Here is a 14,614-nt window from a genome sequence, read left to right on the forward strand (position 1 = left end):
ATAGTGGGACTGATCGAACATTATAACGCCCCCACGGCTGAAAGGGCGAGCATGTTTGGCGCGACGGGGATGCGAACCCGCGACCCTCAGATTACGAGTCGCAGGCCTTAACACGCTTGTCCATGCCGGGCCCTTCATATATGTATATGAATTTATGTTTTATTTTGTTTTTACTTATTTCAAATTTCACAATACTTATTACATTTTATTTTCAATTCTAATGAAAGTCACTATATCTGTGAACAGGTTTAATTTAAAACCTTTAGATACCTAATGATTGCTAAATATTTTTTTTTAAAATGTTGCTACCACAGTGACTTCGTGGATATTGGACATGTCAGTTCTTACTTAAAAAATCATCAAATAGAGACACACAGTCTTGCTGACATCCCATGATCCTTGACACAGTGCGATCAAGATCACCCTGTTGCCACTCGTTGGTAATATCGGCAGCAGGTCATCAAAGACACTTGACATAATCTTGTACACATCCCATGAGACAACGTGGTCGAGGTCAACACAGATTTACTATTACGGAGTATATATAGCTGAAAGTCTTCAGTATAGCTTAAACTAACCTAACAAATATTAAACCCATCAAAGCTGACTGTGAACACTCAACTGCAGTGGAAAAACTTTGAAGGCCCTTAACATTTTACTCACCTCACAGTAAAATGTCTACAGACCCCCATGATATCCGTATTTAATTCCGTAATATCTTTTGTCTTCTCCGTATTTGACCACTGCCAAGTCTGTATATCCCAGCTGACCTGATGGGCCGTGGTATTTGTCAAAAGGTCTTGCCGAATTGGATATAGCACGTGAAGAGTTGTTGACATATTATCGCAATCCTTTCTACTTTTCATATCATAAGTTCTTAAATTCAATTGCACAAAACCGAAACATCAATGCTGATACATACATAGCCCAAGTTAGAGAACTTTTACCCTAAAGAAACGCTGCTGTTTTACAAACCAGGAACGAAAATAATGTATATGTGTTTTGTAGAAACAGTTTGTAAATATTTTCTATTTATTCTGCCTGACTATATCTGGAAACAACTTAAAGGCATCGTTACCTTAAGCAGGTTTCGTTTCATGACTTCAAACATGGCTACAGGTTGTTATTTTTATTAGTTTTACTGAAACATAGATACTGATATTTTAACAATATCGATACAATAAAAATCATTCAAAGACAGTCATATCAGTAGAGAGACATAACTACAAAAATTGCCATTACATGTGTATGGCCCGAGTAATGTGACATCAATTTAAGATGGTCTGGCATGGCCGAGTGGTCAGGGGACTCGACTTCTAATCCGAGGGTTGCGGTATAGAATCCCCGTCACACCAAACATGCTCGCCCTTTCAGCCTTGTAAACGTTATAATGTTACAGTCAGTCCCACTATTCTTTGGTAAAAGAGTAGCACAAGCATTGACGGTGGGTGGGTGAGGTGACTAGCTGCCTTCCCTCTAATCTTACACTGTAAAATTAGGGACGGTTAGCGCAGATGGGCCTCGTATAGCTTTGCGAAAAATTCAAAACCAAACTTACACGTGTTTCCTTATAATTGTGATTACGATCCTACACACACACACACACAATTAGGGAAGTTGATGGGGCATAGGAATACATATGCTACTGCATCAGGTTTGTATAAAATGACCACCAAAATTTGGTAATAACACAACACAATGAACTCACAGTTGCCCGATAGTAGAACAGTAACTGTCCCATTACCTGTATGCTAACACTGTGTAATCTTAACACACATACTTACACAGATTCGGTGTTGTTATTCAAGTACCAATAACACAGATATAAAATAGGTAACAATCACTTTTGGATCACCTTGTAATACACCCTGCTCCTAAATATATTTATTGTGTGGTACTTTTCCTAAACATAATATTGTGTGGTACTGTTCCTAATCCTGATATTGTGAGGTACTGTTGCTAAACGTTATATTGTGTGGTACTGTCCATAATCCTGAAATTGTGTGGTACTGTTGCTAATTACGATATTGTGTGGTACTGTTGCTAAACGTGATATTAAGCGGTACTGTTATAAAACACGATACTGTGTGGTACTGTTATTGAACATGATATTGTGTAGTACTGTTTCTAATCCTGATATTATGTGGTACTATTCCTAAACATGATATTGTGAAGTACTGTTCCTGAACATGCTATTAAGTGGTACTATTATTAAACATGATATTATGTGGTGCTATTATTGAACATGATATTGTGTGGTATTGTCCTAAATGTGATATTGTGTGGTACTGTTGTTAAACATGATACTGTGTGGTAGTTATTAAACATGATATTATGTGGTACTCTGATAACACATATCCTATAACAAGTATTTTATACATTCATTTGTATTTTACTTGTCTCTAAGTAGTGTATATATAGATAACATTACTACAGTTACGTGACATCCATTCCAACTTTCTTATTTACAGAAACAATCAATAGGTGACAAAACAAGCAGTCACAGAACCATACAATAAATAACTAAAATAACCCTATAAGCATTGTTATATCTTCTATCGATGTTAACTAAACAGGGAATAATAAAACCATACTACAATCCATCAGGTCATAGTACTGTTACTCTAGACATAACCAACAGACAATTATAAATAACTTACATGGAGAAAATATTTAAAACTGAGATAAGACAAACATAATCAGTTTGGTGAATTTTGTGCAAAACTATTCAAGGGCTATCTTCACTAGCCCTCCTTAAAGTAAACCAGAGGGAACACTGCTAGTAAACACTACCCACCATCAATTCTTGGGTTACTCCTTACTAAGAAATAACAGATTACCTGTTACATTATAATACCTACATGGGTTAATGGGTAAGCAAGTTTGGTGAAGGGCTTTGAATCTGAATTGAGTGCCCTAACTACTAGGCCTAATGTGATAACACTCAATTACAGCACAAACACAGTTACTGTGAAGTTTTATTGCTTTTAGTGTTACACCGAATTTAATCAGAGAAATTTAAAACCACAAGGTTTTATACACATTGTAACAGAGTGTTCCAAACATATAGTTCCACTTAAACCCTAATGTTAATGTACAGAAAGTGTCCTTAGTACTTATATACTTGTTAACTTTGGTAATTTTAAGATTTTCTATATGATTTGCCATGACAAGTCATGTCATCATGTACCATAACCCCTTCACTAAATCCTAATTTCAACATAAAACAATAGTATTTAGAAACTGGAAATATCCTAAAAAACTAATTTCACAACCTCATAGGGTTGGTACCAACGGTCTCACATTACAGTATCATTTTACAACATGGCAGCAATGATGGCTAAATGTTCATAAAGTGATTGTATATTCATGATGTGCTGAAAACACATCTACCCAAGAAGTCTTGACAAAACTGAAATAGAAACCCTTATAACCCTAGCACTTTCAAAAAGTGGACCTTTCTTCTTCAGGAGTAACCTGATTCCCAGATTGAACCTGAAGAAGAAAGATCCACCTTTCAAAAGGACTCGTGTTATAAGGATTTCTATTTCAGTTTGTTCATAGAGTGGGAGGGGGAAATTAGAGTTACACAATAGAAGCTACCCTGCAAACATCAATATATATATTTCTTTTCTATAATATCAGATATGTTTAATGTTTATGTTATTTTGACATGACTTTCACTTACCCAGTGATAAATTACTTGTATAACTTAATAACAATTCATCAACCGAATGATAAAAACATATGATGTTGAATCCTTTTTTATGTGATGGTTGTGAACATCAATGAAACAGTAGATAAGACCACACATCATACTCAACTGCATAAACAAACGTATGTTAACATTACAATTAAATTAATATGCAAAAATGACATAAATCTTCTTGGTCATTCTAATCTGCTGAAGTGGGTGTATAACGTTAAAATATATATATACAATCTTAATGATATGTTTAAATATTAGAATATTAAAGTACACAAATGTCATATACAAACACTGAAAACAACACAAAAGATAATTCAATATTAAAACATTCAGTTAGCTGGGTGCCACACCTATAAACACTTGAAATATCATAAAGAGACATGATAGAATTGTTGGCACGTGATAGATTTATAGATGCTATAGTGACCAGAATATGATGATGCAAGATAGCATACATCTTTAAAGGCAGCTCTGTAGCTAATGATAGTACACAAACAAGACATCATCTTGGAGTTGCAAGATCACCAAATCAACTTCTGATTTAAACCTTGTCTCCTACAGAAAGCAAAACATGTTTTAGGTGTAATTTGAAAGAAGATATTTTCAGGAACTTTATGGAATAAGAATTCATCCCCCTACCAAAAAAAGCATAACAAAAAATGAAACTATTACATATTCAGGGCATTTTATAATTATAGCTGTGGCTGTGAAAAACCAACAAGTGTTAAGACACCAAGAAGTCTATACCCCAAGGGTGAACCTTTGAGCCTAAGAATGAAGAGAGTTATGCAATGAGCAAGTGAGCATGAAGTTACAGCAAGAAAGTTAGAAGTAACTTTTTACATATCATGATTTGTTTGTCACTGATATTAGGAACTGGCTTCATGTGGAGACATGGACATGAGGCTATGCTAGCTTCATGTAGACACATGGACATAACTGAAGTTAGACTAGCTACGTGTGGAGACATGGACATGAGTAAGATTAGGCTAGCTTCATGTGGAGATATGAATATGAGATTAGACTAGCTTCAAGTGGAAACATGGACATGAGGTTAAGCTAACTTCATATGGAGACATGGACATGAGGTTAGGCTAGCTTCACAGTCTGTGACCATTAAATCCCCCTAAATTGCAAGACAATTACTACATCAGAGACTGAAATTTCTGTGACAACTAGGATAACAGTCATTGTATCACCAACAGGTAAAACACGTATACCAGGATTTGTTAAGAGTATATTTACTTCTGTTGATTGGGCTGCAGTAGAAACAACAAACACCTCAGAGGGTCCTGATTTATTGTAGTTGGTACAACACGTGACTCTTCAAAATCATTACAATCATGAATACAAAAAACAGAGCATAATTCAAGTGAAATCATGTTGACACAGTGCAAGATATGAAGACGAACATGTAGTATTTCTAAACCACATAACGTCAAAACTAAAAAAGACAAGTCTCATATCAAATTCTTACATATAAAAAGGTTATTGTCCTGCTCACAGGAGTTGTAGAGATCTTTCAACTGATCAATAACACGTATCACATTGCTTAGAGAATACCAATAAACCTAATGACTTAAGATGGGCAAAATATCTCAGAAGATCAATACTGAAGATATAGCCTCAACAGACAAGTTAGGTAGATGACTTCCACTTGCAAAACAGGTTGAGTCTTTCAAAGCTGTGAAAGAATAAGGAGTGATACAACCAAGTACTGGTGTGTGGGCACCACTTATTGTGTTTGTGAATAAGGATGGATCTACAAAGTTCTGTATGGACTACCAATACATGAATTAAGTCATAAAAAAACATGTCTACCCACTACCAGGAATTTAATTCAGATGCTCTTGGATCTTAAATATGGATGTTAGCAAATGTAAATCAACAAAGCAAGAAAAAAAGAAGACAACCCTTACTACCATAGATGGATTTTGTTAATTTCTTGTGTTATTATTTGGATTATGTAATGCAACTTCTTCATTTCAATGACAAAAAACAGAGGAGCAAGCTATAGTAAATTAACTACCTTGGAAACTACAATGGTCTATGTATACTGTAAACTCTCTATGTATCTATTTTATGCTTACCTTTTTGGTATCACTAAACTATCCTTCAGTGCCTTTTTCTTTATACAATTTTCAACATAAACTATCAGAAATCAAGCAAAAGCTTCTAATGACATAGTCAACAGTCAATGCTTAGTTAACCCTTAAACAGCAGGAATGTTGTAGATAGCAGCATTAATTGATGATGGCTGCCTTTACTAGTTAATTATATATTTTTGAATTATACAATAATGTTTTGCATGGTAAAAAAATATCTAACCCTTTTCTATTGTTGATTTAATATTTCTCTCTGAATCACACTTTTGTTTTTCTTTTTTTTGTGTGTGTGAATTTAATGAAAATCAATTAGCAAAAACAACCAAATACAATACTAGCTTGATAGGCTCACAAACTTGATGATTAATTTTATGATTGCTGTCTTCTCTAGACACAACTGTAATACTGAGATGTTCTTCCTTCTGCTAACAGTCACATTCTTAGAGGATTCTGTCTGATCATTTTCACAGTTGAAAGTCAGAAAGGAAAACCAGCCAAACCAGAGCAGAAAGGACCACTAGTCAAACCATAGCAGAAAAGATAACCAGCCAAATTGTAGCAGAAAGTATAACCAGTCAAACTGTAATTGTAGTTGAAAGAATAACCAGTAAAAATACAGAGAACTGAATACAAATTCCAAATTCTTTAAGAGTTAAAAAATGTATAAGAAAATTTAAAGAATTAATTTACACTTGACATGGAAAGATTATAAAATCACAGGGATTAAAAACAAAAAATCCCACAGTGAAAGTTTTTCATACTAAAAAAGACAAGAAAAGAAAACAAGTTAGAGATTTGTTGTTGAAACATAGTAAGTGATAATGTGTGAGATTCAATGTGTCACAAGTTATAAATGGGTATACACATCATTAAAACTAAAATCTGAATAACCAAATAATTCTCAAGTTGTTTTTTTGAGTAACCAGCTCTATACGTAAAGTTAAAACCCAGTCACAGTATGATTTCTCATGCAACATTTACTTTGTTTGTTCATTTGTAATTAAACACAAAGCTACACAATGAGTTATCTGTGCTCTCTCCACAATGGGTATATATAAAAATCTGGATTTTAGGGTTGTAAGTATGCAGACATACTGCTGTGCCACTGGGGGCCACAAGATTTACTAATGACTTACAATAGGCTGATTATTTCAACTAATTAGCCAAAGATAATTTTACAAAAAAATGTATAACCAAGTTTTATAAAACCATATGCGACAGAAGAAAGAACATTAGCATTACATATGTACTATGGCAGCTATGTAATTTCAACTTTTTTCTACACATTCAAGTTTGCATAAATCAATAAGATATTAGCACGAGTGAGGTCCAGTAATATTGAGATGTTTTAAACTTGTTAAAAAATTTCAATATTTTGTAACACTAGCATACGAGTTTGACCTATTTGACATTTTTGTTAAATATACTTAGTAGATTCAGTTTCCAAATGGGTTTTGTTAATTGTCAAAAGGGTGTTAAATTTAAAATGATCAAGCTATATCATCCATAAAATAGGTTGGCTTCTTCCAGTTTGAAATCAATTCACTTCTAATTCTTCAATTAATCAAAGAAAACCTAAAATTCTAAGTACACAAAGTATTTAACTGCCTACCATTCTTGTATTCTATCTCTGTATTACCATTTCTTGTATCTTATTTCTGTACTACCATTCTTGTATCTTATATTTGTACTATCATTCTTATCCTGTCTCTGCACTATTATTCTTGTATCTTGTCTCTGTACTACCATTCTTGTGTCTTATTTCTGTACTACCATTCTTATCCTGTCTGTGCACTATTATTCTTGTATCTTGTCTCTGTACTACCATTCTTGTATCTTAAATTTGTACTATTATTCTTGTATCTTAAATTTGTACTATTATTCTTGTATCTTGTCTCTGCACTATTAATCTTGTATCTTTTCTCTGTACTACCATTCTTGCGTCTTATCTCTGTACTACCATTCTTGCGTCTTATCTCTGTACTACCATTCTTGTGTCTTATCTCTGTACTACCATTCTTGTGTCTTATCTCTGTACTACCATTCTTGTATCCTGTCTCTGCCCTTTTTCCAACAGAATTATATCCTTTCCATGGCAAGATGACAGGTAATGTTCATAATGTTCCAACTACAACTGTACCAGTCTTGGAAGGGATAAAATTACCATCTTATTATTCAATTCAAAATTCTTATACAGTCTCTTTGCTCTTTCCACTACAGCTAAACATACAGCACAACTTCAGGGTTATATCAACAATCTACTACACTAAACACACAGCAGAACTGTAGGGTAATATCAACAATCCACTACAGCTAAACACACAGCACAACTTCAGGGTTATATCAACAATCTACTACACTAAACACACAGCAGAACTGTAGGGTAATATCAACAATCTACTACACTAAACACACAGCAGAAATGTAGGGTAATATCAACAAACTACTACACTAAACATACAGCAGAAATGTAGGGTAATATCAACAAACTACTACACTAAACATACAGCACAACTTTAGGGTAATATCAACAATCTACTACACTAAACACACAGCAGAACTGTAGGGTAATATCAACAATCCGCTACAGCTAAACATACAGCACAACTTTAGGGTTATATCAACAATCTACTACACTAAACACACAGCAGAACTGTAGAGTAATATCAACAATCTACTACACTAAACACACAGCAGAACTGTATGGTAATATCAACAATCCACTACAGCTAAACACACAGCACAACTTCAGGGTTATATCAACAATCTACTACACTAAACACACAGCAGAACTGTAGGGTAATATCAACAATCTACTACACTAAACACACAGCAGAAATGTAGGATAATATCAACAATCTACTACACTAAACACACAGCAGAACTGTAGGGTAATATCAACAATCTACTAGAGCTAAACATACAGCAGAACTTTAGGGTTATATCAACAGTCCAAAACAGCTAAACACACAGCACAACTTTAGGGTAACATCAACAATACACAACACTAAACACACAGCAGAACCTCATTAATAAATACTTCACAAATTTCCAAATCTCAAATGCATAAATTTATATTTCTCAAAAGTAAAACTCATTTTCTAAATTATGGACCAGATATAAAAACTGTTTCAATATTAATATTGTTTTAATATTAGAAATTAATAGTTCTCTTTAAAATATCTGCTCTTTCCAGCATCTTTGGATCATCTGCAAACTTGGAAATATTGCCTTCCAAAAAACTATCCAAACTCAATAAATAAATAGACACTAAGGAATCTAATTAGTCATGCCCCTACAAATGCAAAACTGTCTATATTCTTTCACAACATTATTTTCTTCAATTTTTCCACTAATTACATAAACACCCAATTTATTACTTTCTCATATGACACCTTCACACTTTCTGAAAGTGAATATATGCTATATCAACCAGAATGCTCTCACAGAAAAAAAAAATTATAATAATAGTAATAATATATTCCACCAAGAAAGACTAGCATGAATGTTTGATTGAGTAACCTTTAATAAAGGCATTTCAGATGCTTTAGCTATATGTAAAAACCAAAGATTCTATACACTCTATTAACAACACAAGTCATACTGATAGGCCTGTTGTTTAAGGATTTCAAACACTGTTAACAACCTAAGTCATGCTGATAGGTCAGTTGTTTAGGGATTCCAAGCATTCTTCCAACAACATAAGTTACACTGACAGGACTAATGTTTCCCAATTGTTCTTTTTATCCTCTGGAACTTTAATAGGTATCACTATGACAATTTTGCCAATATCAGTAGACTTTTAAAAATAACACAATGAAAAATCCAATTAATTCTTCTGTAAACTTTGTCATCAATTTATATTAAATCTCAATAAAGCCAAAAGCTGAATTATTCAAACATTTACCAAGCTGCTCTAAAAGAACAGCTTCGGACTTCTTCAAGAAATTTAAGAAAATCATCCTTTAAAGAGATTGATCCACCAGGAAACCTCTTCATACTCATCAGTAACATAAGAAAAATGTTACAGCATTTTATTAATATTCCCTACCTTTATAATAATATTTCTTCTAATGTTCTTTAAAGAACTAACTTTACCATCTTTGGGGTTACTGATGTATGACAAAATAATTGGCTTTGACCATCACCATTATATTAAACTGACATTACCAAAGTAAGAAGTGTAACATGTTTTGTTTTTGCTGTAAAGGGATGATAATAATGAACCACCAAAAACACATTCAAGTACACTAGCTACTAGGCCATGCTCAGTCCCTCTCGAGAAAAATACAATTAGTAACATTATTAGCTGCAGTATGCATTATCTCAATAAATTCTTCTAAGTATCCATACTTTTCACTCTGAACTATAACATCCATTAAACAAGTTCCAGTCCATATTTTCCCATCTATTCCACACAAACATACTTTGTAAAGTATAACTACAGTGAAAACTACTCTCTTCCCATCCTTAAACACTATTAAACCTGTGGTTGTTTGATACAATTATTTGATCCCAGCTTGATTTTTATTTCTGCTGAGTTCTTGAACCCATCAGTTTCCTTCTATTGTCCTACAACAGCAAGCTCCAGATTAAGACCTGCTTCTTGATTCTATAACTTTTGTGCCCATTTCATTTTAAGTTCTTCCCAAAGCAGTCTCTAATTCCTTCCCCTTTAAAGGTCTTACAAACTCTACTGAGCATTTTAAGAACTACTTTAAAATTATCACAGTTGTTGCATATCTCCTCTCACAAACTCTGCTCTTTCACTGCTTCTAACCAAAACTAAAGATAAAAAATATCATAGTTAATAAAAGTCAAATAATCCCCAAAAGTGGCAGAAGCAAAAATACTCAGCTGCTTTTAACACCACTTTAAAACAATATCAAATCTATAGTAAATGTAAAGTAATGTGAAAAATATAATGTAAAGAATCTACATGTACTACTGTACTTAGGTATGGCAAGGGGCCAATTGCCCCTTCCCTATGTTTATCATCTTTGTTTAGTTTGGAAGAATACGTATAAATATAAAACGTATGGTTTTTATTGTTTGTCATACCTCATTGGACTAGACAGATTCAAACGCAGGCATTGGGGTAAGTACCTAAATCAAGATATTGACTGTTATTCCTAAGCATTTATTTTGAAATTATTTGCTGATAATAGTTATATTACTAAACTAGTGCTTGCTACAAGAAATCAAAGTGTAATTGTACTTGTAATTGTGTATTCAATAAATCATCGCACAAAAATTACATTTATATACTTAATACTAATAACAGGCAATTGAAAAACACATTTTCTTTATTTATAATTGTCTACTACTAAATAAACAATATGTCATGCTGAATTACAATTAATTTCAGTAATTAATATGAATAAAGTCACCAATATTTCCATACCAAAAGATACAGTTGACAGCAACTACCGCCAAAGCGCTGTGATACGGTCGTTCCCATATAAGAAGGCTTTGTATTGAAACTACGTAAAATTCAAAAGGACTTAAGAAATTTGCAATGGCATTTCCCCAAACAGCGCTTGTCTCAGACACATTTCCTGTTTCGGTGTTAAGATATTTTAAAGGATTTATCTTTCTCACTTTCCTCACAATTCGCCACACAAACGCCATTACACCATTTGTTTTGATCGTACTGTGATGTCATGAACTAACTCCTATGGACGTATCGCGAAACTACGCATCGAAAATCCTTCTTTCAAAAGCTTGTTTGTTTGTTTGTTTGTTTTGGAATTTCGCACAAAGCTACTCGAGGGCTATCTGTGCTAGCCGTCCCTAATTTTGCAGTGTAAGACTAGAGGGAAGGCAGCTAGTCATCACCACCCACCGCCAACTCTTGGGATACCAACAAATAGTGGGATTGACCGTAACATTATACGACCCCACGGCTGGGAGGGCGAGCATGTTTAGCGCGACGCGGGCGCGAACCCGCGACCCTTGGATTACGAGTCACACGCCTTACGCGCTTGGCCATGCCAGGCCCTTTCAATAGCATAACATATATTAAGAATACCAAGTCGAATATGTAAGAATTTAAATTAAAAGTAATTACAAGCGAAAAGTTTTGGTTTGTGAGTAATTGAGGGATATCTAACATACAGTTTATATAAACAGATTGACAACGTTTTCTTTATCCCCAAAGCTACAGAAACTGTCTGTGCTCAGATCTATGGAGAATTAATGGACATTCTATCTTTCGAAAAAAAAAGCACATACCTTTCATGAAAAAGCTCAGATTATTATTTGTAACCTTAATAAGTGCCTGAAAATGTCATTCCTTCATCCAAGATACATTTATCGCTGAAATAACGTTCCCAGATCTTTTGGTATGTCAACACAATGTACAGTTGGAAAGAACCCAAACTGTTGGCTATATTTAACAAGTTTATTTTCTTTTGGTTGCGCAACTTTGAAAGCAAACTGAAACATTCTCTTGGATTGCGTGAGAGACATTAGAGTTTTCATCTTTGTTGGTTCATTTGTTCTTAGACATGTCTGCTTTTATACAGCAAAACCACATTGAGTTATCTGCTCATTCTACTGTGTTCATTGCGGAAAATCGAATTTCAAATTTTAGCACCATAGTTCCATATACTTACCGCTGTGTCACCGAGGTATTGTTAAACATAAAGCTACAAAATGAGGATTATGTTTTTCCCACTAAACTCAATTTTTAGTATATAAGCCTACTGGATTGCTGAACATGAGGGAGGGCTAAACTTGTTTGTTTTGTTTTTGAATTTCGCACAAAGCTACTCGAGAGCTATCTGTGCTAGCCGTCCCTAATTTAGCAGTGTAAGACTAGAGGGAAGGCAGCTAGTCATCACCACCCACCGCCAACTCTTGGGCTACTCTTTTACCAACGAATAGTTGGATTGAGCGTAACATTATAACGCCCTCACGGCTGAAAGGACGAGCATGTTTTGGCGCGACAGGGATGCGAACCCGCGACCCTCAGATTACGAGTCGCACGCCTCAACACGCTTGGCCATGCTGGGCCTAGGGAAGGCTAAAGAAACACTGAAAATATTTAATGCTTTATTGGTTGAAATGACCCTACTGTGATTTGGTAATTAAAATTGTATTATATTTTTCCCTTCGACATATTTACTGAAAAATATGTATACAGTACTAATATCTGAAAATTAGTTATAAGTTACAGAATGTTATTTAAAAGTTTTATCAAACGCATGTTAAGAAACGTTAATTATTTCCCTTGCTTTATTCTGTGCGAACATATAAATATTTTCTGTTAAAACCGACTCCATGTTATAACTTTGTTATTATTTTGTTTGTTTTAATTTCGCGCAAAGCTACACGAGGACTATCTGCGCTAGCCGTCCCTAATTTAGCAGTGTAAGACCAGAAGGAAAGTAACTAGATATCATCACCCATCGCCAACTCTTAGGCTACTCTTTTACCAACGAATAGTGGGATTGAACGTTACATTATAACGCCCCCACAACTGAAAGGGCGAGCATGTTTGGTGTGACGGGATTGTTATTATTAATTCATAATCAAAGCAAGTTACTCATGAATACCAAAATGAAGCATTAATCCAGTAATGAATATATTTAATATAATGTACCGTTTGGAATACATTGATTCAGCAACTGGGTAATCAATTTTTTATTGGTTGAACAGTTTTCCTAACATGATCAAAGTTATTTTTCTAACAATAAAGAGTTCGAACGAAATAAGTTCCTTAAAACTCAAACTATGTTCTTAAACATGCATAACCACATGAAAAAGAATTGGTAAAAAATTTCATAAGCTGTAAAACGGTTCATTTGTCAAAAGTATTAAAATAAATCTTGTCTGAGTTTTTCGTTTTATTAATAGAAAAAAAATCAAACCTGAACCTAAAATTAGTGTTGTAGTAGATTATTCTTCATTCTTGTGTCCTTTTAAATTATCTGATGAAAATAATTAAAAGCACAGTCCTCCTTAACGCTTCATTACAGACTTTCACTCTTTGGAATTTGTAAGTTATAGGCCTAAGTAACTTTACGAACAACATCACTGGATCAAACTGAAATTCTTCGACTAATGTAAAAAATAAACGCTTAAACAATCCTAATTGTTTAAAATATAAATAAAACACCACACTATATTCTCAAATACCACGTCGTTGTAGTTGTTTTATTTTCTGAGTTTGGTGATATACAGACAGAATATCATCTTTTCTCTTGTTATAATTGGGCATCCTGTTATTGGGAGAATTATTTCTATGTAGGTGAACGACTATATCCACTGGTGGCTTCATTTTTGATAATTCTCAGGTTGAGTTTCTGTTGACAAGCTAATCTCTTACAAACGTACTTCCAAAGACGATTGATTACCTTTAGTTTGGTTTGCCTGTCCTTCTGGATTCAGTAAGCCACATCTTTCTTTTCAGTAAATCGTGTGGCTCCTCTGAGTACCAGGCCCGGCATGGCCAGGTGGGTTAAGGCGTGCGACTCGTAATCTGAGAGTCGCGAGTTCGCATCCTGGTCGCACCAAACATGCTCGCCCTTTCAGCCGTGGGAACGTTACAATGTTACGGTCAATCCCACTATTCGTTGGTAAAAGAGTAGCCCAAGAGTTGGCGGTGGGTGGTGATGACTAGCTGCCTTCCCTCTAGTCTTACACTGATAAATTAGGGACAGCTAGCGCAGATAGCCCTCGAGTTGCTTTGCGCGAAACACAAAAACAAACAAACAAACCTCTGAGTACCTGTTTAATTCTGGAGTTCATCCTTTCAGCTATATCATGTCACGTTGAGGAAATCTAATTTTATCAC

General features: G+C 34.4%; 2 protein-coding genes across 10 annotated transcripts in view; one reads left to right on the forward strand and one right to left on the reverse strand.

Annotated features, from left to right (window-relative positions):
- The window catches only part of LOC143252468 (reticulophagy regulator 3-like), a 55,417-nt gene extending 43,244 nt beyond the window's left edge, over positions 1–12,173 (reverse strand). The window contains exon 1 of one of the 8 annotated variants that reach the window (XM_076504648.1): positions 12,049–12,173. Coding sequence is in view for 3 of the 8 variants with exons in the window: in XM_076504639.1 (XP_076360754.1) it covers positions 11,219–11,445 (227 nt within the window). In the remaining 5 variants the exon portion in view is untranslated. Of the gene's footprint in view, positions 1–11,218; positions 11,797–12,048 lie in introns of those variants that run through there. The other 7 variants (XM_076504646.1, XM_076504644.1, XM_076504647.1 and 4 more) reach the window with 7 other exon arrangements.
- LOC143252467 (tubulin gamma-1 chain) overlaps positions 10,543–14,614 on the forward strand; it is a 33,321-nt gene continuing 29,249 nt past the window's right edge. For both annotated transcript variants that reach the window (XR_013029006.1, XM_076504636.1), the window contains exon 1: positions 10,543–10,912. Coding sequence is in view for 1 of the 2 variants with exons in the window: in XM_076504636.1 (XP_076360751.1) it covers positions 10,774–10,912 (139 nt within the window). In the remaining variant the exon portion in view is untranslated. The remainder of the gene's footprint in view (positions 10,913–14,614) is intronic.

Source organism: Tachypleus tridentatus, chromosome 6 (genome assembly GCF_004210375.1).
Source record: "Tachypleus tridentatus isolate NWPU-2018 chromosome 6, ASM421037v1, whole genome shotgun sequence".
Taxonomy (NCBI): Eukaryota; Metazoa; Arthropoda; class Merostomata; order Xiphosura; family Limulidae; genus Tachypleus; species Tachypleus tridentatus.